General features: G+C 37.4%; 1 protein-coding gene across 1 annotated transcript in view; it reads left to right on the top strand.

Annotated features, from left to right (window-relative positions):
* Window positions 1-27,537, top strand: part of ADGRB3 (adhesion G protein-coupled receptor B3) — a 439,933-nt gene that overhangs the window by 60,535 nt on the left and 351,861 nt on the right. The window contains exon 9 of the mRNA XM_039245799.1: window positions 6,868-7,062. Within this exon, the coding sequence (XP_039101730.1) occupies window positions 6,868-7,062 (195 nt within the window). The remainder of the gene's footprint in view (window positions 1-6,867; window positions 7,063-27,537) is intronic.

Consider the following 27,537-nt stretch of genomic DNA (forward strand, 5'->3'; position numbering starts at 1 on the left):
TTCTCCTTTATGACTGAGTAATATTCCATTGTATAAATATACCACATCCTCTTGATCCATTTATCTATCCATGGACACATGGGATGCTTCCATAATTTGGCTATTGAAACTAATGTTGCAATAAACATAGAGATGCATATATCTTTTTGAATAATAGTGTTTTCATATTTGCGTGAATCCCCAGTGGTGGAAATACTGATCATAGGGTATTTCTATTTAAAATTTTTCTAGCACACTCCATACTATTGTCCACAGTGGCTGCAGCAGTTTGCATTCCCACCAATAGTACACCACTGTGTCCTTTTTCTCCACATCCTCACCAGTACTTGTTTCTTGTATTTTTTATTTTAACCATTCTGACAGGTGTGAGGTGATATCTCATTGTGGTTTTGATTTGCATTTCCCTGATAATTATTGATATTGGTTGGTATCTTTTCATGGTGTGTTGGCCATATATAAGTCTTGAGTGTCTGCTCATGTCTTCAGCCTATTTTTATTTAGGTTGTTTGTGTTTTGTTGTTGTTGTTGAGTTGTATAAATTATTTTATCCTTTATCAGATATGTCTTTTGCAAATATCTTCTCCCATTCACTAGGTTGTATATTAATATTTTTGTTTGTTTCTTTTGCTGTGCAGAAGTTGTTGGGTTTTTTGTTTGTTTATTTTTTGGTATGGTCCCAATAGTCTATTTTTGCTTTTGTTTCCCTTGCTTCATGAAACATATCTAGAAAAAAAGTTGCGACCTCTGATGTCAAAGAAATTACTGCCTTTGCTCTCTTCTATGACATTCATGGTTTCAGGTGTCATATTTAGGTCTTTAATGCATTTTGAGTTTATTTTTGTGTGTGGCATAAGAAAGTATCCCTGTGTCATTCTTTTGCATATACTGTTTTGCATATCCAGTTTTCCCAGCACCATTTTTGAAGAGGCTGTCTTTTCCTCATTGCATATTCTTGCCTCTTTTGTCAAAGAGTATTTGACCATATAATCATAGGTTTATTTTGGGGCTCTTTTTTTAAAATTATTTTTTACATTTATTTATTTTTGAGAGACAGAATTGTGTGGGGAGGGGCAGAGAGAGAAGGAGACACAGAATCCAAAGCAGGCTCCGGGCTTTGAGCAAGCATTCAGCACAGAGCCCAATGCAGGGCTTAAATCCATGAACCAGGAGATCATGACCTGAGTTGAAATCAGACACTTAACCGACTGAGCCGCCCAGGCACCTCTATTTCTGGGCTCTTTATTCTGTTCCATTGATCTGTGTGTCTGTTTTTGTGCCAGTATCATACTGTTTTGATTACTAAAGCTTTGTACTATATCTTGAAATCTGGGAATGTGATGCCTCTGATTTTGGTCTTCTTTTTCAAGATTGTTTTGGCTATTCAAGGTGTTTTGTAGTTACATAAAGAAATTTAGGATTATTTGTTCTAGTCTCTGAAAAAAATCTTGTTGGTATGTTGATAGGGATTGCATTAAATGTGTAGACTGCTTGGGTAGTATAAACATTTTAACAATATTGGTTCTTCCAGTCCATGAGTATGGAATATCTTTACATTTGTTTGTGACATCTTTAATTTCTTTTATCAATGTTTATAGTTCTCAGAGTATAGGCTTTTTTCCACCTCCTTGGTGAAGTTTGTTCCTAGGTATTTATTGTTTTTGGTGTAATTGTAAATGGAATTGCTTCTTAGGTTCTCTTTCTGCCACTTCGTTATTAGTGTACAGAAATGGATTATGTATCCTGTGACCTCACTGAATTCAGTTCTAGTAGTTTTTGTTGGAGTCTTTAGGGTTTTCTGTATGTAATATGTCATCTGCAAATAGTGAAAGTTTTACCTCTTTCTTATCAATTTGTATGCCTTTCATTTCTTTTTTCTTGTCTCACTGCTGTGGCTAGGACTTCCAGTATTACGTTGAATAAAAGCAGTGAGAGTGAATATCCTTTTCTTTTTCCTAGCCTTAGAGGAAAAGCTCTAAATTGTTCACCATTAAGTATGATGTTCGCTGTGGTTTGGCCTTTGAAGTATGTCACCTTAAACCTATGTTGTTGAGGGTTTTTATCATGAATGAATGTTGTACTTTGTTAAAAGCTATTTCTGCATCCGTTGAGATGATCATATGTTTTTTCCTTTTTTGATATGATGTATCATGTTGATTGATTAGTGAATACTGAGCCATGTGTGCATCTCTGGTATAAATCCCACTTCATCATGGTGAATTATTCTTTTTAATGTGTTGTTGTATTTGGTTAGCTAATGTTTTGTTGAGATTTTTTGCATCTATGTCAATCAGAGATAATGACCCATAGTTCTCTTTTTTTGTAGTGTCTTTTTTTTATTTCAGTATGGGACTAATTCTTGTCTCAAAGAATGAATTTGGAAGCTTTCCTACCTCTTCCATTTTTTTTTTTTTTGAATAGTTTGTGAGAACTCTTCTTTAAATATTTGATAGCATTCACCTGTGAAGTCATCTGGTCCTGGACTTGTGTTTGCTGGTTTTTTGTTTGCTTGTTTGTTTGTTTGTTTTACTATTAATCCAATTTCATTGGTAGTAATTAGCCTGTTCAAATTTTCTGTTTCTTCCTGATTCAGTTTTAGGAGTTTATATGTTTCTATGAATTTATCTATTTCTTCTAGGTTGTCCAATTTGTTGACATATAACTTTTGTAATATTCTCTTATAATCCTTTGTATTTCTGTGATGTCAGATTTTATTTATTCTCTTTCATTTCTGTTTTTGTTTATTAAGTCCTCTTTCTTTTTTTAATATGTAGGCCTAAAAGTTTATCAATTTTGTTGATCTTTTTAAGAACAAGTTCCTAGTTTCATTGATTTGTTCTATTTTTTTTCCTTTTTTAAGTTTCGATTTTATTTCAACTCTAATGTTTATTATTTCCTTCTTACTTCTGGTTTGGGATTGTGTTTGTTCTCTCTTTTTTTTTTTTCCTAGCTTCATTAGGTGTAAAGTTAGGTTGTTTAATTGAGCTTTTTCTTGCTTCTTGAGACCTGTATTGCTTTAAGCTTCCCTATTACAACAGATTTGGGACCATTTTGTTTTCATTTTCATTTGTCTACATCTTTTTATTTTTTTTTTCTTCTTTGATTCTTGGTTGACTCATTCATTGTTGAGTAGCATGTTTTTTAACATGCATGTATTTGTATTCTCTCCAGATTTTTCTAGTGGTTGATTTCTAGTTCATAGTATTATGATCAGATGCATGGTAAGACTTCAGTCTTTTCAAATTTGTTGAGACTTGTTTTGTGGCCTATTATGTAATCTCTTTTAGAATGTTCCATGTGCACATGAAATAATGTATCTTCTGCCTTTTTAGGATAGAATGTGTGCCATTTCAAATCACTATTTCCGTGTTGATTTTCTGCTTGGATATCTGTCCGTTGATGCAAGAGGATGTTAAAGTCCTCTACTTTTATTGTATTATTATCAATTACTTCCCTTATGTTTTTTTAGCTGCTTTATGTATTATGGTGCTTCTATGTTGAGTACCGTATTTATAATTATTATATATATTCTTGTTGAATTATTCCCTTTATCATTATATAGTGTTCTTCTTTGTCTCTTGCTACAGTCTTTCTTTAAAGTCTATTTTCTCTGATACAGATATTGCTATCCTGGCTTTCTCTTCAATGCCATTTGCATGAAAAATTATTTTTCCATTCTTTCACATTCAGTCTGCATGTGTCTTTAAGTCTGAAATTAGCCTCTTACTGACAGCATATATATGGACCTTGCTTTTTTATCCATTCTTTTGTCTTTTGATTGGAGCATTTAGTCCATTTGTATTCAAAGTGATTATTGATAGGTATGTATTTATTGCCATTTTGTTACTTGTTTTATAGTTGTTTATAGTTCTTTTCTATGTCTTTTGACTGGAGTATTTAGTTAATTTGCATTCAAAGTGATTATTGACAGGTATGTACTTATCACTATTTTGTTCCTTGTTTTATAGTTGTTTACATAGTTCTTTTCTCTTCTGTCTTGCTCCCTTCTCTTAGAGTTAGATGGCTTTCTTTAGTAATATACTTGGATTCCCTTCTTTTTTACTTATTTGTTACTGGTTTTTGATTTGTGGTTACCACTAGGTTTGTAATTAACATCGTCTGCATATAGCAGTCTCTGAAGCTCACTTAAAAATTTTGAACTCATTCTTTACTCCTCTTCCTCTATTTTATGTGCATGATATGATACTTTACATCCTTTTATTTTGTGAACACATTGAGTTATTTTTATAGATATACTTATTTTGACTGCTTTTATGTTACTACTTTTCTTACTGCTGCTTATGGTCTTTTCTCTCTACTCAATGTTCCCTTTAACATTTCATGTTGGTCTGGTTGGTCTGCAACTAGACCACCTTTAATTTCTGTTTGTCCAGAAAACTTTTAATCTCTCCTTCCATTCTGATTGATAGACTTGATGGATGGCATATTCTTGGCTGCTGGGGTTTTTTGTTGTTTTTTTTTTTTTGGTTATGTTTTGTTTTGTTTTGTTTTGTTTTTTCTTCAGTACCTTGAATATATCATGCCACTCCCTTCTGGCCTGAAAACTTTCTGCTGAAAAATCAGCTTATAGCCTGATGATGTTTCCCTTGTATGTAACTCTTCTCTTGTTGCTTTTAAAATTCTCTTTATCACTACATTTGCCATTTAATTACTGTGTGTCTTGGTGTGGACCTCCATGGGTTGATTTTGTTGGCACCTCTCTACACTCCCTTAATCTAGATTTCTGTTACCTTCCCCATATTTGGGAAGTTTTCAGCTATTATTTTTTCAAATACATTTTCTGCCTCTGTTTTCTCTCTCTTTTCCTTCTGGGATCCCTATAATGTGTATGTTATTATGCTTGGTGACGTCACTGAGTTCCCTAAGTTTATTTTCATTTTTTATTATTTTTTTCTCTTTCCTGTTGAGTCTTTCTCCTCCAGGTTGCTGATCCATTCTTCTGCTTCTTCTATTCTCTTTATTCCATCTTTTATATTTTTCTATTTCACTTACTGAGTTCTTCATCTCTGATTGGTTCCTTTTTATGTTTTCTTCTTCTTTGTTAACCGTCTCACCGAGGTCCTCCACTCTTTTCTCAATCCCATGACTATTTTTATGACGATTACTTTAAATTCTCTATCAGCATATTACTTATCTCCATTTCATTTAGGTCTCTTGCTCTGATTTTGTCTTGTTGTTTCTTTTGGGACATAATTTTCTGTCTCTTCATTTTGTCTAACTCTCTGTGTCTGTTTCTGTATATTGGGAAAGTTAACTACTTCTGTTCTTTGTAAGTAGTGGCCTGTGTAGAAGAGGTCCTATAGTGCTCTGCATTACAAGGTGCCCTGTTCACCAGAACCTGGTGCTTCAGATGCATTTCCTATGTGTGTTGCTTGTACCCTGCTGTTATGGCCGAGCTTCTTTTGCCTCAGTCCCGTAATCTGCAAGGGCTCTCTTGCCTGTTGTAGGTAGGGTTTGGTCCCTGTGTTGTCAGTTGGCCACTCTGGGGCTACCTTGGTCTTAAGTTGATTCAGACCAGGCATTTGCCAGATATTCAGTCACACCAAAATAAAGGAGAATGTGGGAGAAGGCACATGGTGCCAACAAGGTTCAAATGGGAGAGAACCTATAGCTGCTGGGGACCAAGGTAGACTGGTTTGGAGGGGCTGCATGTTCAGAAGTCCACAGGTGAAATGCCTAGTCTCAGCAAGGTTTGTGCAGTTCTGCTATGGGAGGGGAGCTGGAGTGGAGTCCTGACTAGAGTCAGAGTGTCTGCAAAAGAATGCATTGGCATAGTGCACTGTTAGTAAGTTGGGCAGGGAGTGTTGTTGGCCTGGAGCTGTTTCCTAAAGGTGGCTGTATGCATATGCTGGAGGGCAGGGGAAGGAAATGGAGCATGCCAGCTCCTTTGTTCCTGGAGAAGTCTACCAATTATCTCTACCCCTCCAGCACAAGCTCTGAGGTTAATATAGAAATTTACCTCTGTATATCCCAGGCATTTTTCAAACTGCTGCTTCTCTGCTGTATCTCTGTGGAGCTGTTGTGTTGTCTCTTTAAGGGCAGAAATTCAGTTTTTTTCTCACCCTCCTGGCTCTCCCACTTATTTAAAGTTCCATGTTTTAAGCACTGCTGATTTAAAGAATTCACCAAATCCAAAATTTAGCCTCTCTGGTTTTCAAAGTCAAATATTATGGGGATTCATCTTCTCTGTGCATGCTTCCTGGTGTGAAAGTCTGTTTCTCCCTCTTCTTCAACTGTTCCTCCCTTCCTCCCATGTTCAGTCCTGTGTCTCTACCTTTCTCATCCTTGTTGATGTGGCCTCTTCTCTACATTTAGCTGTGGAGTTTGTTGTGCCAGTCTTTGGGATGTTTTCTAGGTTATTTACATTAATGTGGGTGTTAGCTAGTTGTATCTGAGTGATGAGGTGAGCCTAGGGCCTTCCTACTCCATCTTACCTGAAAGAAAAAATGGGTATTTTGAAATGTTTATAATCTCTTGTCTCTGATCACACCTTGCTGAACTATCTCACTTGCTTATCACATGCAAAAGTATCTTTTAAAAATCTTCTCAATTAAAAACTCAAACTAATACAGAGTTTTCCCAATGCATTCAATTGTATGTTCTGAGTACTAGAAAAGGCAAATCTGTCATGACTACACAAGTATATACATTTGTTAGGTTTTTTTCATGCTGGCTGTTTATCCATCTGAGTGTGAGGTACACAAAATTTATAGTTTTGAAATTCTCCCAAGTATTATAATGCTCTTTTAAAGAAGACTCTGCAATTTTAAGTAAATTTTTTTGGTGAAAATATGTAAATTAATAGTAATGAAGATTCTGATGTTCATTCTGTTCTTTTGACCATCACAGATCAAAGAACACCTTGCTAAGGGGCAACGAATGCTGGCAGGTGATGGAATGTCCCAGGTGACCAAGACACTGTTGGATTTAACTCAGAGGAAAAATTTCTATGCAGGTGATCTTCTGATGTCTGTGGAAATTCTCAGAAATGTGACAGACACGTTTAAAAGGGCAAGTTACATCCCTGCATCTGATGGAGTCCAGGTAAGGAGAGACAGTCCCCTGAAGGAAAAGACAGTGAAGATGCAATTGGTTTTGGCCCTGAGAAGCCACTTTTGCAGCTGCTTTGGAGCGATTCTGGCCTGCAGGGAGAGAGTGCTCATTGCTGCAGGAGACGTATTCAGGTTGTGCTTAGTGTGAGCTCTGGAAATGACCTCAATTCCCTTAGTTATTGTACACCTCAGTGTCCTCAACCATAAAATGCACATAATACATACACCTCAAGGAGATACTGAATGAGAATGTGTGTAAAGTGTTTTGAGCCCTGAGATAAAAGGCACTATAGCAAATTCAAGGTTGTATCATGGATATTTTATTCCCACATTTAATATCACCATCTTGCCATAGGAGACTATTAAAAGTACATTAAACGTAATGAAAGCACATTAACTATAACATGCAAAGAAGACACAGTTTAAGTTTTGTTTGGGGTTTTGCTGGTTGAAGGGGGAAGGCCATATTCAATTTCATGGAACCATGGCCTGAAAATCTCAAGCAAACAGAGAATTGTTCTAGATAGGAAAATAAGAAATTCAATAACTCCTCACAGCATGTTTTTCTTGTCATGGAAGACTTCTAGAGCAACCTCGTTTATTTCCATAATAAAGTTTAAGTACTCACCCAATTTCAGTACTGCCTTTGCCATTAAAACAAAGCTCCTTGAATGGCAAACAAAACACATTTAATCCAGCTCCTGTTTGCATTTCAGATTAACTCTTTTTGTGCTGTAGGCTAAAATATACTCCTGCCAAGAATGCTGAGTTGATTTCTGCATTTCCAGCATAATGTTCTTTCTCTATCTCTGCATAAAGTTCATTAAAATAAAAATTTGGCAAAACTCCCAGAGTAGGTAGTTTTCTTTCAGCCTACTCTTCATTTGGGAGTTTTATTTGCATTACACTTGGGGAATGCAGAGGGTGTTTTTTTGTTTTGTTTTGTTTTGTTGGTTGGTTTTGCTTTGTTTTGTTTTAATCAGCTATTGAGGGAAAGAGAAAAAGAAGAGTTTTTGAAGTCATGGAATCCTTATAAATGATATTGATGCCCTGATTTGTATAGAGGTACATATTTTACTTAAATTATATGCATATAGTGCTGAAAGTAACTGCCATGAGAATTATTGGTGCTATTTTATATTATATCACCAGTGTCCAGGAAAAACAGTTTTAATTGTAAAAATATGTGGAATGGAAGATTACCTTCATTTGAGCATTTCAAACACTTTTTTTTTTTTTGCAAAGAATGAAACAGTCTTCCAATTTAAAAAACTTAGTAAAGTAAGGCAAGTAGATCTTTTCTCTGTAGTTCTAAAATACTTCTATCCATTAGAATTTATATTAAAAAATAATGTCTGAAGACCTTTACACAAAATAGAAGTTGTAATTTCAAAAGACTTTAGATACTTATGTTCATAATTGAAACATAGGCAAATGCTTAATCAAATAATCTCTAGGGCCTCCTTTAACCCTCAAGAGTGTAGGGCTTTAAGATTTTTAGACACTGAAACTGAAGAAATTAAGATTACCAGGTTATATTGGGAACATATTTTGATTGAGCTACTCATTAGAATGCTTTGACTCAATGAACAATTAGTTTAGTCATGGACATTAGCTGGCTTGACTTAAATAGAGCAGTTTGGCTGATTATTTTGTTGTCATTTTGGCATAGCCAGAAATAAGTCCCTCCATTTCCATCCCACGCTCTCATTAGTCCTCGACATTATACAAGATTCTTAGCACGTTGGTGTCCTAGTCATCCCCTCACAAACAGCACTGAATTTGTCTACCACATTGTCTTCTCTGGTGTCTTTTCAGGCCCCTGGAATGCTCTCCTCCTCTTCTGGAATTCCTTCTTTTTCCATATCTGTCTGTCAAAATCTTAGCCTGGATCTAGCAAGTCTTTCTGAATCCCAGACCAGCAAGCCACAAACTCCATCTGAAAATGATTTCTATTTTCTGAAATCTCAGACAGCTTTACACCTCTTTTATTCTACTTTTCACCATTTCACAGAAATCCTTTATACATATTTATTGTCTTAGATTGATTATAATCTCTGGTTTATCGCCTTACTCAGCATCACCTGTACCTTACTTAAACTTCAGTGTTCTGTTTCCAAGGGCTCTGGGCACTTTTGATTAGCTAGCACTTCAGATTAATATGACAAAACTAATTATCTTGAATTGCAAGTGTTCTTGCATATTCTACTTCTCTTTGTAGACATAGCAGTCTTACGCTGAAATTGTGATGTTATCTTGACTTTTCCTTCTTTTCTTTTTTTATAGGATATGCCTACACAGTGTCTCTTCTATTCCTTTCTCTTTTCCCACTTCTTTTATCCTAATTTAGTCTTTAATTACTTCAGCCTGCATTATTTCCATGGCTTCTTTCCTTTCATTCTCCCTCAGATCTTTACCTACATCTCTGTTCATCTTGTACCTCACAGTCCTATTAGTTATCTAAAACAGCTCTGATTATTTCAGTCCTTAGATCACAAACTTTCATCAGAGCTTGAAGACCTCCTGAATGACAACCCAAAGTCTTTATGTTGTCTTCTAGTACAATCCACAGTATGTTAGTTACCTACCTTTATAGTCAAATGCATGAATTACTCTTCCTTTTCACAGACTTGTGCCAAATTAACCACTACCCACTTCTTAAATGCACTGTGTGTTCTTAACCCTTGATCTTTGCCTCTTCTATGCTTTGAGACTGGCTTGGTCTGTCTCAGTTGTCTAAAGTAATTTTTTGGTACTCTGGGCCTCTCAATTCTCATAGCCCTTTCTCTCCTGCATCTCTTTATATCTCATATTATTGGCACTCACTCTAAATCTTGGAAAAGAAGACATTTTTCTGATCCGTCTTTGGATCCCAGCCAAGCTCTAGGACACCCCCCTCCTCAAACAAGATTTTGCATAGAACTTTAACAACAAAATTAGTAATTACATAGGTAATACATGCTTTTTTTCAACCTTTTTTTTTAACCGGGAAGTGAGCAAAAACCAAAGAAAAGTTAAGCAAAACTATGTAAAGAAAATACATTCTTTTCAATATAATTAAGAGCCAGGTATTTTAGTTAAAATGCCTAGGAATGCTGGGTTCACCATAAGATTGATTTGATGCATTGATGAAAATGAGGTAGAATAGCTACAACCTGTTACAGTTGGGGAAAAAATAAATTGTTTCTATGTCTTGGAATTATGAATCATAGTAATAGTTTTATTTTTGGAAACTGGTAGAAAAGATATTCCAAAAATCTTTTCCCTCCATACATTCTTTTCCAAACCCTGGCACTTTGCCATATCTTTGTCTTACTATGTTAGTCCTCTATATAGTTTGTCCTTCCTGTTTCCAATTCTGATGCAAGTTTCTTCCAGAACCAGCTCAAAACTCCTTTCTAGTCAAAAGTCTTCTCATAAAATCCCAAGCAAAATTCAAATGTTTCCCAATTGTTTGGCCTTTTGAAACCTTGTAAATATCTCTACTTATAGTATATCTCTCAGATAACATTGTTACAGTTCTCATAATATTCTAATTATTTGTTTCCAGGGCTTTTTCAGCAATAGAGTTTAAGCTTGTTGAAAGACTATTATATCTTGAAGCATAGTAGATGTTCCAATATTTGTTGAAGGGATTAAAAAGTGAGTAACAGTAATTTGGGGAAATTTACGTTGTTCACACACACAGACACACACACACACACAACTCAGAGCATCCAATTTAGAGAGAGGAAAAAAAGCAGAAAACTTGTCCATTAACTTATTTTTTAGCACCAGTGAAAATTTGTCTTGAGTCTCATTTTATCAATAGAGGATTGAGCTTGCAGTGCACACACTGGAGCTTTAAGACTTGACAGAATTAAATCAGACATATACAAGTTGAAATTCCAACTTGTCTAATAACTATCTTGGTGTCTTCAAACACATTGCTTAATATTTCTCTACCTCATTTATTCATATCAAAATAAGAAATAAAGAAGAAATAGTAGTATGGACTATTCTCATTATTCATGGTAGTTATATTGTATAAGGTTGCAGCAAACACTGAATCAATGAATAATGAACCATTTACTCCTAAGGAAAATATAAGATGAGGCTCCTTTGAGAATCTGTTTATACCATTTTCATCAACCAATTAATACATGACCTTGTTTTATATGTGTTACTGTTAAAGGACATCATTTTTTAAATGTTCAGTTATTTTTGAGAGAGAGTTAGAGGGAGAGAGAGAGTGATAGAGAGAGAGAGTGGAGGAGAGGGTAGAGAGGAGGACAGAGGAAGATCTGAAGTAGGCTCTGAGCTGACAGCAGAGAGTCCAATATAGTGCTCAAACTCACGAACTGCAAGATCATGACCTGAGTCAAAGTTGAATGCTTAACTGGGCCACCCAGGCAACCTAAGAGACATCATTTTGAATTATTAATCATTAAAATTGAACTCACAGCCAAGAAACTATAACTCATGCCAGAAAAAGTTTTCCCAATACATACATTTTCTCTGTAAGGCACATAATGGTTTTCTTGAGTTTAAGAATACTAGATAGTCCTTCAGCACTGTGCTGGGGAACATTTAAAACCATGAAATCACCAACAAAAAGCATTAAAAAAATGAAACAAACAAACAAAAGTTAACCTGGGCATTAAATTGGCCATGAATAGGAACTTGTTTATAGTATGTGAGCTGAAACAAAAAGTCAGAACATCACCATGTTTGACTTCAGCTGGGTACATGTGCACTGGGTGACCCAAATTTTCCCCACCTCTCTACATGTCTGTGAATGACCATAAAAGCATTATGAGTTTTGATTTGGGGGTTACAGATAAATTTTAACAAGTAATTGATTTGCAAATATGGAATCCATGAAAAAAGAAGATTGACAATAACTGTTTTCCGTGGTTGTTGTGAAACTTAGAAATAATACATGTTAAATACATAATAATCCATGCAAAATAATATTTGTGAATTTTCCAGCAGAGTACATAGGTACTCCATAATTCCATTATTGCTAGTATTATAACTCTTAACATAAAAGTAAAAGATAGACCTTGTTCTCAAGTCACTTACAATATCATGGAATGGGGAAAAAACCTTTATGAATGAGAGTAGTCTATGGTAATCAGGAGAGATGAGAGTACAGTATGTCTCACTTATAGGAGTTCTAGAAACATAGAGATCTGGGGTGCAACAGTAAGAAAAGAATTTGTGGAGGATTTAGGACTTGAGATAGAATCTGGAGAAATAAGCTTAGCCCAGAGACAGTCATTAAACTGTGTAACCAAAGGCATAGAAATGATATGAACATGGCATGTTCAAAAGACCAAGGATTGTAGAAAATAAAATGCATGTTGGGAAATGCAATCATAAAGACAGAAGAGTCAAGGCCACCAAAGTGTTTGGACTTGATTCTCTATAAACACTTACTAAATGTAATTGGTATTTTTGGAAAGATCTTGCAGAGGTAGATAATGTGGATTAGTAAGTTGAGGAAGATCAGGGGAAAATACCCCGTGGAGAGGCTACAGCAGTGATCTAAAGGCGAGGAAAGAAGAAAGTGTGCTTTAATGACAGTGGATCAGAAAAGGATAAGTAGTCTTAGTGGAAAGAAATGGAGGCCCTAGAGATAGTTTATATTTGGGGAATAAATAAGGAAAATATTGGAAAGAATGGAGGTATCCACAAAAACTCATCATGTACTGTGCCCCTCAAACTCACTGAAAGCATGGACAGATCTCCATCCAGACATCTTTCTGTTTCCTGACAAAATTTCTGTTGATCTAACTCAGTGTTTTGTAAATTCTTTTGACTGTGACCCACTGTGGGACACAGTTTACTTCCATATATAATTGAAAACCAGAGGTTTACAAAATAATATTTACCTTTAGTGTGTGTGCTGCACACAGGTATTTTCTGTTCTTTCCTATTTTGTTATGAAAAGTTGATCACAACCCTCTATCAGGTCACCACTTACTGCCTGAAAATCACTTGTTTATCTAACCCATTTCCTAGGGTTGAGATTAAACAGAAAGCTCAAACCTCAGTTTCCAGTCTCTTTCTTAAATGCAAACCATATTCTAGATAAAGCTTTCAGAGTTAAGTGACCAAGGAATTAAATTGAAAGCAGAGTTAGTGATTTCAGATAAGGCAAGCATCTTCTCTTCTAAAACTCTTGATTAGGGGTGCCTGGGCGGCTCAGTTGGTTAAACGGCCGACTTCGGCTCAGGTCATGATCTCGCGGTTCCTGGATTCAAGCCCCACATTGGGCTCTGTGCTGACAGCTCAGAGCCTGGGGCCTGTTTCGGATTCTGTGTCTCCCTCTGTCTCGGCCCCTCCCCGGCTTGTGCTCTGTCTCTCTGTCTCAAATATAAATAAACATTAAAAAAAATTTTTTTAAACTCTTGATGAGCAAACATATATGCTATACTGTTGATCAACTGTGGCAGGTCACCCAGTGAGAATCTTGGGCATTGTTTCTCCTGTGGTTTCAGTGGGAGACAATTTTGCCTTTTGCATACAAAAGACTAGTTTGATAAATGTGGAAGCAACTATTACTATGATAATATAATGTACTGATAAGCCTCATCTGTGCAAATAATCTAATTCTTCTGACTAAATAAGATCTACTAAGGACCGTTAGAGTTGAAATCATGATATAACTTTAGCATTTAAGTTATTCAAGCCTTGAATTCCTTTGCTTACAGAACATTGTGCAGCCATAAACATTAATAGTTTCCTTGAACGTAAGTAGGCGAGTTAGGGAAGGTATTAGAGTGTGATGATTAAGAGTGCTTGCCCTGGAGGCAGAATCCTGGACCTCAGGTCACAGCTCTAATGCTTATAAGCTATAGGATACTAGACAAGTTACTTGGCCTCTATGACTCAATTTTCTCTTCCATCATATGGAGTAATAGCACGTACCTCGTAGTTAAATTATATATGTAAAACTTACATAGTACATGGCACACAGTAAAAGTTCAAGGAATGTAGCTACACTTATTATCTGAGAAGGTGAAATTCTGATGGAGCAAAAACCTGAAGCATCTCTGAATCACAGGTACAGGCTGCCAATGCACATGTGTACTTTGGTATCTCTCTTGCAAAGAAAGGAAGATCAGATGTTTCTCATGGCACCACCTCAGGAAGTATGGGTACTTTTTAATCCCTTATTACAGAGGAGAAGGGCAGAAAATGTGTCAAGGAAAATAGTCAGAAAAGAAGCATTAGTCTTTAAGGTCAACATTGCAAGGCCATTTGAAAGATAGACCGCAGGTGGACATAGAGAATGACTTTCATCAGTAACCAGGATTTCTAGCCCAGTGGGAACCAAGTTGTGAACAGGACCACAACTCCAGCTGGCTATCACTCCAAGACATAAATGGCTACTATTTTCAATCTTAACAGCCTGAGAGGATATCCTATGGTGTGTGGCAAAGGGAGCCCTGTACAACTAACAGCTCTTTCTAGGTAGTATTTAAACCTTGCCCTTATTATAAAGGTGAAAATAAGAAATTCAACACCAAATAATTTCCTTAAATGGGTGAGATATTAAGCAATAACTCTTGCTCTGCAAGTCAATGTGATTCATCCTACCAAGAACAAACTTTGGAAGATGGCTGCTGGCTGAGGGAAACTCAGCATCTCCACAGGAGAGTGCAAGTGTATGCAACAATCAGGTGGGAAGAGGAAGGGAGGCAAACAAGTCTTGAGAGTATGTGTGATACTGCCTATTTACTAGTAAATGCCATGTAATGAAATAAATGATTTTGGTTGAGTTTAAAAAACACAATAAAGTATCTGATAAATAGTTTTATCCAATCAGAATTTGTCATTATTTCCTTTGGAGTTAAGAAAATACCGAGATATGCATTAGCACAATATACAGGCAATTTTCTTCTTTTTTCTTTTTTTCTTCTTAAATAGATTATTGTCAAGTTGGTTTCCATATAACACCCAGTGCTCATCCCAACAAGTGCTCTCCTCCATGCCCATTGACCCCCTTCCCCTCTCCCTAACACCCATCAGCCCTCAGTTTGTTCTCAGCATTCAAGAATCTCTCATGGTTTGCCTCGCTCCCTCTCCCCAACTACTTTTCCCTTTCTTCCCCATGGTCCCCGGTTAAGTTCCTCCTAATCCACCTATATGTGCAAGCATATGGTATCTGTCTGACTTATTTCGCTTAGCATAACACCCTCAAGTTCCATCCATGTTGCTACACATGGCCAGATTTCATTCTTTCTCATTGCCATGTAATATTCCATTGTACAGATAAACCACATCTTCTTGACCCATTCGTCCGTTGATGGACACTTAGGCTCTTTCCATGTTTTGGCTTTTGTTGAGAGTGCTGCTATGAACATTGGGGTACATGTGCCCCTATGCATCAGCACTTCTGTATCCCTTGGGTAAATTCCTAGCAGTGCTATTGCTGGGTCATAGGGGAATTCTATTGTTAATTTTTTGAGGAATCTCCACACTGTTTTCCAGAGGGGCTGCACCAGTTTACAACAGTGTAGGAGGGTGCCCGTTTCTCCACATCCTCACCAGCATCTAGAGTCTTCTGATTTGCTCATTTTAGTCGCTCTGACCGGCGTGAGGTGGTATCTCAGTGTGGTTTTGATTTGTATTTCCCTGATGAGGAGGGAAGCTGAGCATCATTTCATGTGTCTGTTGGCCATCTGAATGTCCTCTTTGAAGAAGTGTCTGTTTATGTCTTCTGCCCATTTTTTCACTGGGTTGTTTGTTTTTTGGGTGTGGAGTTTGGTGAGTTCCTTATAGATTTTGGATACTAGTCCTTTATTTGACATGTCATTTACAACTATCTTTTCCCATTCCATCAGTTGCCTATTAGTTTTATTGATTGTTTCCTCTGCCGTGGATAAGCTTTTTATCTTGATGATGTCCCAAGAGTTCATTTCTGTTCTTGATTCCCTTGCCTTTGGGGATGTGTCAAGTAAGAAATTGCTGCGGTTGAGGTCAAGAAGCTTGTTTCCTTCTTTCTCCTCTAAGGTTTTGATGGTTTCCTGTTCTCACATTCAGGTCCTTTATCCACTTTGAGATTACTTTTTGTATGGTGTGAGAAAATGATCTAGTTTCATTCTTCTGCATGTTGCTGTCCAGTTCTCCCAGAACCATCTGTTAAAGAGGCTGTCTTTTTTCCATTGGATACTCTTTCCTGCTTTGTCAAAGATTAGTTGGCCATACGTTTCTGGGTCCATTCTGAGTTCTCAATTGTATTCCATTGGTCTATGTGTCTGTTTTTGTGCCAGTACCATACTGTCTTGATGATTACAGCTTTGTAGTGGAGGCTAAAGTCTGGGATTGTGATGCCTCCCATTTTGGTTTTCTTCTTCAATCTTACTTAACTATTCGGGGTCTTTTGTGGGTTCCATACAAATTTTAGGATGGTTTTTTCTAGTTTTGAGAAGAATGCTGGTGCAATTTTGATTGGGATTGCACTGAATGTGTAGATTGCTTTGGGTAGTAATGACATTTTTACAATATTTATTCTTCTGATCTTTGAGCATGGAATGTTTTTCCATTTCTTTGTGTCTTCTTCAATTTCCTTCATAAATTTTCTATAGTTTTTATCATACAGATCTCTTATATCTTTGGTTAGGTTTATTCCTCGGTATTTTATGTTTCTTTTTGTGCAGTTGTGAATGGGATCAGTTTCTTGATTTCTCTTTCTGTTGCTTCATTGTTGGTGTATAAAAATGCAACCAACTTCTCTACATTGATTTTGTACCCTGTGACTTTGCTGAATTCATGGATCAGTTCTAGTAGGCTTCTAGTAGGCTGTTGGGTTTTCTATGCAGAGTATCCTGTCATCTGTGAAAAGTGAAAGTTTGACTTCTTCTTTACCAATTATGATGCCTTTTATTTCCTTTTGTTGTCTGATGGCTGATGCTAGGACTTCCAGCACTATGTTAAACAACAGTGGTGAGAGTGGACATCCCTGTCATGTTCCTGATTTCAGGAGGAAAGCTCCCAGTTTTCCCTCATTAAGGATGATGTTAGCTGAGGGCATCCCATAGATGGATTTTATGATGTTTAAGTAAGCTCCTTCTATCCTGACTTTCTCGAGGGTCTTTATTAAGAAGGTATGCTGTATTTTGTCCACTGCTTTTTCTGCATCTTTTGACAGGATCATATGGTTTTTATCTTTTCTTTTGTTAATGTGATGTATCCATTGTATCCATCAAGGAATGAATCCACTTGATTATGGTGGATAATTCTTTTTATGTGCTGTTGAATTCGATTTGCAAGTATCTTGTTGAGGATTTTTGCATCCATATTCATCAAGGATATTGGCCTATAGTTCTCTTTCTTTGCTGGGTCTCTGTCTGGCTTGGGAATTAAAAGGGATGCTGGTTTCATAGAATGAGTCCAGAAGTTTTCCTTCAATTTCTGATTTTTGGAATATCTTAAGAAGAATGGGTATTAATTCTGTTTTAAATGTCTGGTAGAATTCCCCAGGGAAGCCATCTGGCCCAGACCTCTTATTTGTTGGGAGATTTTTGATAACTGATTAAATTTCTTCCCTAGTTATGGGTCTGTTCAGATTTTCTATCTCTTCCTGTGTGAATTTTGGTAGTGAGTGTGTGTTTAGGAATTTCTCCATTTCTTCTAAGTTGTCCAGTTTGTTGGCATATAATTTTTCATAGTATTCTCTGATAATTGCTTGTATTTCTGAGGGGTTGGTTGTAATAAGTCCTTTTTCATTCATGATTTTGTATAATTGGGTGCTCTCTCTTTTCTTTTTGAGAAGCCTGGCTAGAGGTTTGTCAATTTTGTTTATTTTTTTGAAAAACCAACTCTTGGTTTCATTGATCTGTTCAGCTGTCTTTTTGGATTCTATATTTATTTCTGCCCTGATTTTTATTATTTCTCTTCTCCTGCTGGGGTTGGGGTGCTCTTGTTGCTCTCCTTCTAGTTCCTTTAGGTGCGCTGTTAGATTTTGTACTTGTGCTTTTTCTAATTTCTTGAAATAGGCCTGGAGTGCAATGTGCTTTTCTCTTAGGACTGCCTTTGCCGCATCCCATAGAGTTTGGATTGTTGTAGTTTCATTTTCATTTGTTTCCATATATTTTTAAATTTCTTCTCTAATTGCCTGTTTGGCCCATTCGTTTTTTAGTAGGGTGTTCTTTAACCTCCGTGTTTTTGGAGGTTTTCCAGACTTCTTCCTGTGGTTGATTTCAAGTTTCACAGCATTGTGGTCTGAAAGTGTGCATGGTATGATATCAGTTCTTTTATATTTATTGAAGCCTGCTTTATGTCCCAGTATGTGAACTACCTTGAAGAATGTGCCATGCGCGCTTGAGAAGAAACTGAATTCCATGACCTCAGGATGTAGAGTTCTAAATGTATCTGTCAAATCCATCTGGTCCAATGTGTCATTCAAGGCCATTGTTTCTTCAGTGATTTCTTCACTTCGGTGATTTTCTGTCTAGTTGATCTATCCATTGCTGTAAGAATCTATCCAACATTCTTATCCATAAGATTGTTTCTGTTTGTGATTAATTGTTTTATGTATTTGGGTGCTGCCGTATTCGGTGCATAGACATTTATAATTGTTAGCTCTTCCTGATGAATAGACCCTGTAATTATTATATAATGCCCTTCTTCATCCCTTGTTACTGCCTTTACTTTAAAGTCCAGTTTGTCTGATATAAGTATAGCTATGCCAGCTTTCTTTTGACTTCCAGTAGCATGATAGATATTTCTCCATCCCCTTACTTTCAATCTGAAGGTGTCCTCAGGTCTAAAATGAGTTTTCTGTAGACAGCAAATAGATAGATTTTGTTTTTTTATCCATTCTGCTACCCAGCGTGTTTTGATTGGAGCATGTAGTCCATTTACATTGTGTTATTATTGAGAAATATGGGTTTAGAGTCATTGTGTTCTTTGTAGGATTCATGCTTGTGGTGGTGTCTCTGGTACCTTGTGTTCCTTGCAACATTTCCCTCGTAGAGTCCCCCTCAGTAATTCCTATAGGGCTGGTTTAGTGGTGACAAATTCTTTTAATTTTTGTTTATTTGGAAAGACTTTTATCTCTCCTATTCTGAATGAAGGCTTGCTGGATACAGGATTCTTGGCTGCATATTTTTTCTGTTCATCACATTGAAGATTTTCTGCCGTTCCTTTCTGGCCTGCCAAGTTTCAGTAGATAGGTTTGTCACCACTCTGATAGGTTTCCCTTTGTATGTTAGGGCCCTTTTATCCCTAGCTGCTTTCAGAATTCTCTCTTTGTCCTTATATATTGCTAGTTTCACTATGACATGTCATGTAGAAAGTCACTTCAAGTTACATCTGAGGGGAGTTCTCTGTGCCTCTTGGATTTCAGTGTCTGTTTCCTTCCCCATATTGGGGAAATTCTCAGCTATAATTTGTTCAAGGATATACAGGCAATTTCTTATTGTGATTCCAGTTATTCTCAAAGATTTTTCTTTTAAAAATTATTGGGGAATGTATTAGGTTTCTAGGACTGCCATAACAAATACCACAGACTGGGAGGATTAAGCAATAGAACTTTATTTTCTTATGGTTTGTAGACTGGAAATCCGGATCAAGTGATAGGCATGTTTGGTTTCTCCTGAGGCCTGTCACCTCACATATTGCTGCCTTCTCACTGTGTCCTCATAGAGCCTTTCCTCTGTGTGTGCATGCTCCTAATATCTCTGTGTCCTGATTTCTTCTTCTTTTAAGGAGTCTCATCATATTCGATTAAGGTCCACCCCAGCAGCCTCATTATAACTTAATTACCACTTTAAATGTTCTGTCTCTAAATATAAACACATTTTGAGGCACTGAGGAGATTAGAACATCAACATACAGATCTGGGGTGGACATGATCAGCCCATAATGGGGAATCTTAAAGGACTCTAAGAATTTCCCTTTAGCAAAGGCATGTGCCAGGATCTTAGATGGCAACAGAACCTACTATGGTGGCTACCTATAGAGTTGCCAGGGTTAAACTCATGATGTGTGCATGCATCTTGAACACGCTCATCTTTTGATGTATTAGCCAGGCCTGCCCAGACTTGGGTAATAAATGATTATGTAATTCCTTGTTAAGAAACAGCCCCTGTCTGGATCTGAGGATGATTTTTCCACACTGAGTTATGTTTGTATAATTTTGGCTCCTCTACAAGGCTACTGCTGATTAATAATACTTAGCATATTTTATCATATTCGTATCACTAACTTTTTCACCTTTCCTATTTATAAAGTTTATTTATTTGGTGGGGGGAGTGGCAGAGAGAGAGGAAGAGAGAGAAGAGAGAGAATCTGACAGCGTGAAGCCCAGTGCAGGGCTCCATCCCACCAACTGTGAGATCATGACCTGAGCTGAAACCATGAGTCATATGCTTAACCAACTGAGCCACCCAGGAGCCCCTTACCTACCTTTTTAAACAAGGATCCTAGAGTAGTGCCAATCTCATGCCTGAAAGCACTGAAATTTGGATGGATTCTTTCCACTTAGCATCTCTCATCCACTACACCTCAAAGCATACCCTCTCTGCTACCTCTTGCTAGAGCAGTTGATCCTAAACTTGGCCTAGAAAGACTGGTAGCATTGTGTTAAAAATTGCCCATCTAAGCTATTCATAAACTCCACAGGTTGAACTGTTTTACGTCATGGCAGAGCAACGAGATTAGTGTGAAAGACAGCCAGTGTTCCTGGAACGATGTTCTGATGTTTTTCAAAATGAGTCAGACTCTCTGTGAGATTTCTGATTTAAAGAAGGAAAAAAAAAAACCAAGGCTTTTTTTCCCCTAAATCTATGAACATCAGGGGATATTTGCTTCAGTAACATGCTGTTGTATTCCTCTAGATCTGGCAGATTGCAGTGGTCAACCTGGGAGTGTTGAGCTCTGCTGGTAGGAGAAGTCTTTTGAATACAGCTTGCCAAGTCAGTTCACCCAGCCTACTGTGGATCCCACTATTGACCCGTTGACCTTGATATCCTAATCCTTTTGACCCCCATTCATCCCCTGGTTTTCCAGTGGCTCAGTTTCTTATCTTATACTTCCTGTATATTTTGGTCCCAGAAACTTCCAGTGGGCTTCTTGAGTTAGAATCTCCTGCCTTCCTGACACCTTGATAGTTTCTCATTGCCAATATTCAGTTTATGTGCTGCATAGGTAAATATGCTACATAAAAGATTTAAACCACAGTATCGAGACTCTTTGTCCTGATTAGTTGTGTTCTTATGTCTATTCACCTGTTATAAAAAATAGTTGTAGTTGTCTTGAAAGGTTGTTTAGTTTTTTTAAAAAATACATTAGGACAAACCCAAAATTATTTGTACAATGATGTTACTCAATTTCATTTCTGTATGCTTTTTTGAATAGAAGACTAAGAAGTAGAGTGACAGATCAAAGGAAGTTGGTCACATGTTATCCATGCCTTCACCTATAATCTGGGTGTGTTCATGGTTTTATATATCCCACATGCATATGTCATTGGCTATGTTCACAGAGGCTGAAAAAATAATGAGATGTACTGTACTATACCTTGAATCCTCTTTGGATTTTTACCCATATTAATTGCTTCTTCTGTCTTCTCTAGATTAATCTCCCCAATAGAGTGTCTTCTTTCTGAATTTATTTGATTCTGTCAGTTTTTACTCTTGCTTCTCTTTGTATCTAATTATCTATCATCTCTCTTACTTAATGCCTCTTCCTTTCTAGTCTGTCACCAGTGTTTTAACCTTGACTTCTTCCCCTTCTGCTCTATTCCTAGTTATATTTTCTTATTTTTTTTATTCCCAGAAGGCTCCAGTTTTCAACTAGAACTGATGATTCACAAATGTTTACCTTTTAAATTTCTAAATTGTAGTTAAAACAGCCTGCTAGTCCTCGTCACGTAGATATATTGTAGACTCTTCATACCCAAACTGAACAAAATGAAGCCGACTGTCTTATTTTGCAGTACTGCTATTTCTTCTTTGGTACTTAGCATGGCTAACTGCATTATTCTAAATTGCCTGAACTGGGAGCCAAAGACTGGTAATTGATAATGTACTTTTCCTCTTGTGTAGTCTGTCACCATGTCATACTGCTTCCGTAAACCAAGCTACCATCATCTCTGGCCTCAATAATCAAGACAGACTACTTGTTGACCTCCTTATTTTCCTTCTCACTCTTCTGCACTTTGTTTTCCACTCAGCAATCAAAGTCAGATTTTATATTTCCAATGAACTCATGTAGTAAAACTAGAGCCTGAGATCGGGGTCCCACTTTATCAGACCTTTTGCCTATCTTTTCCATTCTGTGACAATACTCTCCCTCCTCCACCCCATCCAGCCCCCTGTTTAAGACTACTTCAGCTATCATGGCTTTCTGTCTGGTTTTTAAAGCTTACCCAGACTGTCCCCTCTCCCCAGGGAAGCTGTACTTTCTCTTCTCATTTTTCTTGGAGCCCTCTTCCTTAGGTCTTCCCATGGTGACCTCCTTAACATTCTGTTCTCTGCTTAAATGTCACCTCATTAGAAAGGTGTTTTCTGCTGAACATTCAACCCAAAGCAGCCTTGCATAAACACGCACATACTCCTCCGAACCCAGTCACTCTCTAGTCCCATAAGCCATTTTACTTTTGTATCATCACCTGAAATCATCTTGTTTATTTACTTATTTATTGGCTTCCATTACCCACTATAGTGTAAGCTCCATGAGAGTAGGAACCTTCATGTGCCTTGCTTACTATAGTATTCTCAGTACTTAGAACACTGCCAGGTATACAGTAGATGTTCAATAAAAAAATAAGTAGATACTTTCATGTTTCTCAAGTATTTTCCATGTCTTCCCTCACCTTTCCTTTCTCATATCCACTTTAGATCTTCATAACTTCTCTTTTGGGCTATTGAAAAGCTACCCACTGGTGTTCTTTTCCCACATCTTCTTCCTTGTCAAAGCCCCCTGTGCTTTCTGCCTTATATTTTTATAACTCTTTATGTCATTCTTTTGCTGAACAAAGCAGCACTTTATTTTTAATTTTTTTAATGTTTTATTTATTTCTAGGAGAGAGAGAGAGACAGCGTGAGCAGGGGAGGGTCAGAGAGAGAGGGAGTCACAGACTGAAACAGGCTCCAGGCTCTGAGCTGGCAGTCAGCACAGAGCCCGACGCGGGGCTTGAACCCACGAACCGCGAAATCATGACCTAAGCGAAAGTTGGACGCTTAACCGACTAAGCCACCCAGGCGCCCCACAAAGCAGCACTTTAATGACCAAATGCATTCTTCCAGGGGTGGGATAGTGGCAGCTATAGTAGTGGAAAGAGGGTTTGCTATGTTTGCCATAGAGTGCACTGTACTTTTGGAAGGGCAGACTTCTTCATTGGTTGTTGCTGGATTTAAACCTGAGGACCAGGATCAAATATCCACAGCTGTTTCCTTTCCATTAATTAGGCCCTACAACTTCTCAAAAGTATTTATCTGTGCTTAGGATGGTCCCATGACTTCAGTATGCATTTTAAATAGGAGGAGCTTGATCCCATATTTATTCAAGATAACTAGTTTTTGTAAAAATAAGTGTCACATCTCCTTCCCTGGACGTAGTGAGGATTCTACTTGCATTGATATATGACAGAGGAGGGTGTTGAATGGAAAGGAGGAAGAAAATTAGGTAGAGACTATTTATTTTTTTTTAATTTCTCTCAATGCCTAGCCCATTGTCTTATACACAGTAGGCACACACTCAATCAATTTGAAATATTTGAGTATATACATCTTTTATGCTTCATGCTGTGCACTGGGGTATAGAGTGAATAAAATAGAAATAATCCCAACTGTATTATAGGCTGGTAGAAGAAAAAGCTCTCAGCTGATCATCATACAAGTATGTCATAATTAAAAATGGTGATATACTTGAAAAGAAGACTACAAGAGCAACTGTAAATCAGCATAATTTTCATATTTTAAGTGGGTGCTATACGACCAGATGGCTGCCTACATTACTATCCTCTCTTTTATGTTAAGGTGAAGTGCAGTTGTTCACCGTTGGGAAAATGCATAGCAGTTTTGCTGAGTCGCTCATGCATGGATGTAGTGGTGGAGAGGAGCCAGAGACTCAGATGAATTCACGCTGAATTGAGGAAAACCTACTATTAGGAAAGAAAACAAGAGCCCCTTAGATAATCATTTCCTTTACATCATACTTTTATGGTTGTTTTTTTTTTTTTTCTATAAACCGATTGTTTCCTTTGTCCATGGATTTTTTTTTGCCAAGTTTGAATGATGCAGATATTGGTAAATGAAAAATAAAAATGTTCACTGATTAAAATCAGGAAAAAAATATGCAGATCTTGTAAACTTAGGGTAGTGGTGGTGATCTGATAAGGCCCTCTTATAGGAATGTAGACATAAAGGACAAGAAAGAGTTATTCAAGTGAAGAACAGGAGGTAGAGCAGTCAAAGAAAGGGAACAGCATTATATAGGTGCAGAGGCTAAATGGAAGAGTTTGGGATGCATGAAGAAGTCTGATGAACCTGGAATATAGAGACTGTGAAGACTGTGAGGCAAGATAGCTTAAGGTAGAGTTGGAGCCAGAAGAAGGGACTAGATCATGCATGGCCTTGCAACTACCAGCTTTCTCCAGTTTGGGGAATCAATGGCCTATCCTGTTCTGTGCATCCTTATCCTAATGGCTTGGTCCTGTCTCCTTGTTTAGCCTTTAAGCCTTTTTATGGTCCTCCTATGTTTCTAGTCAGAATCATCATGATTCCTTAAAACTTTCATTTCTACATTATCAAATCTATTCCTTAGGGCTTGTCTTTGTCTTTCAGTGCCCAAGCATTTTGCTCATGGGTTAAGAGAAGGAGAACACATTTCCTGAAGCTCAGATATCTCCGATCACTAGCTTAACCTACAATTCTGTTCCCACACGGAATTCAGCAAAACCTAAATGCTCAGATGTGCTTCAGCGTATTTATAGAAAATTTCATATAGTACATGAGAAATTTGTCAAGCAGAAACCAATCATATATAAAACAAATAATTATTTACCACTTTCCATAAAATAGACTAGCCTTTTGGTCTCATATGGCCAAATCTAGCACTTGCACTTTAAATGTGGCAGAAACATTTATGTTTTCTCTTTATAGCAGACATTTACTGCACTGATTTTCATAATACATCCTGCAAAGAATAAGTGGAGAGTCATGCTCTTGACTTTTGTGTCCAACAAACATTTGCACAATGCCCCTCACATAGTAGGTGTCCAGTACTGACACCCACCTCCACCCCCGCCAGCAGAGTATGTTTCTTAGGAAAGAGAGTTTTCTCCTAAACAAATGATAGGCCCTGAAGTTTGTGGTGAATAAGCTCTGTGCTCTATATACTTCTTGGAGAGAAAGAGGCTATAAAAGAGAGGAAAGAGTGCCACTGGTTGTGAAAGTCTATAGCAGCATTATGGGTGCATATTCACCATAATGTGGCCATAAATACAAATCATGCCACCAGTCATAAAAAAGATAACATGAAGGGAATAAAATCATAAAGCCACCATATATTGGGCATTTACCATGTGTCAGATACTGTGCTAAGAATTAGCTTCAAGCTTCACAATGGCTCTGGTAGGCAGCTATTATCCTTTCTATCTTATGGGTTAGAGAAAGAAGGCATAGATGGGCAACATTAGCCTAGAACCATGCTCCAAACTCAGAATCGACCAAGGACACTTAATTTTTCAGAACAGTCTAGGCCATAGAGATCAGGGCAGATAAAAACAAAATAAACACAAACACACTGTCAGATGCCAACTCAGGAGCTGACATAAGTGACCTGACCTGTATGTCACCAAAAGAGAGCGATTACCAGAATTAGCATATTTCCTAAAGAACTTGAGTAAATAGTGCATCTGCTGCCATGGAAGTTGCTTCATACTTTTTTTCAAAAATGCTATCAAATAGCCTAGAATGTTATGCATCCCCTTTTCAAAAAATACTGTTCTGTTTGATTCTGTTCTGTTCTATCAGTCTGATATTTGAGCAAATGTCAAAGTGAATAGATAGATTAGAGCAGGGTCAGCTCAAAGGGATGATGCTTGAGTCTTGATAGAGAACCTGATATGTAGTGGCTTTGTGACTTTATTATTTCCTTCAAGTTGGGACTTTATTAAATACCTACCAAGGACAAGGCAGTGTATGTGGTGAGGACACACTGATGCATAAGAAAGACAATCTCCCCATAAACACCCTCCACCCCTCCTTGGATTTCCAGGCTTGGCTAGCTCACTGTGCCCTGCCTGGTCTCACAAGGGATCATTTCCAATCCAATCGACTGGGAGATAGAAGGAGAACTTGATTCTGTACTACTTTCCCACCCTGATTTAGCAAAGTCTAATTTATGGCTTTGGAAGGTGATATAAAAACATTTCTTATCTCTCTGTTTAGTTGACTGTATATTTTAGTAATTTGTGTTTTTTATATATGCACCTTTGCAATTTAAGAAAAAAGATTGAACTCTGAGTTTATCACTTTGATCAAGGAATTGCATATGCTAACTGGCCTTCATGTATGGTGCAGATTCACTGACCCACTATCAGTAAAACATGCTTTGTGAAATGTTTTCTCAGAAATGGAGATGCATTTGCACAAATTGCTTCCTATTCTCTTGGTGTCTCTTATTAGTGGCAGCATGCATTTGTATGAAAGCTGGCAGGGGTTAGGACGCAGACTGTGGTCATGGACCTCAGCACAGCTAAATGGCATGCACAGGGATGAAATCTGCAACTCTTGCCTCATTAGCACCATGTCCCCTACTGAGTTAACCAGCCATAGGCAATTGGAGAACTCTGAAGGTTAATTCTTTCTGCCCATAGGTAGAGTTACAGCTCAATGGACTAAGCCCTTAAAATGTTATCACTTCAACCAGGAAATTTTAAGTGGAAAAAGTGGCTGGTAGTACAAAAAGGTTAAACGAATTGAAAACAGGTCTAAAACAGGCTTGCAGTATTCTCAACAGTTTCATAAAATATTCTGTAACTTTGGCAGAGGTTATGACTTGAAACATGTTTCAACCATGTGATTACCAGGAACTATTAAAATAAATAGCACAAATAGGGCAATTAAATATAGGTACTCACAGCTTCAAAACAAGAGGGGAGGAAATGAAGCAGCTTTGTTTTTCTTTCAAAAAACACCCAGGTGACTTTATTTGGAATTTGAATAAAGACCTTTTTATTCAAATAGGAAGGAAGGCTGCTAAAGCTAAAAAAAAATGTCGATTATTTCCCCCTCAAGGGATTCCTGTCCTGAGCGGATGTATCCGTGTGAGGCAAAGCTCCTGCTAAATTACATACAAAGCAGGCAGAAGAGATGGGCTCTGAGGACACAGCCAAGGGACCGATGTCCGTGTAGCTTAAGATAAATGTCATGACTTCACTTTGCACTTCTTAGGTCTCCTGTCACCCCAAGTCCCTATTCGTTTTCAACAGGCACTCTGGCCTTCCTCTCCTGGTTCCCGTGTT

The sequence above is a fragment of the Hyaena hyaena genome, unplaced genomic scaffold (assembly GCF_003009895.1).
Source record: "Hyaena hyaena isolate Hyena2069 unplaced genomic scaffold, ASM300989v1 scaffold_271, whole genome shotgun sequence".
In the NCBI taxonomy this organism is placed as follows: Eukaryota; Metazoa; Chordata; class Mammalia; order Carnivora; family Hyaenidae; genus Hyaena; species Hyaena hyaena.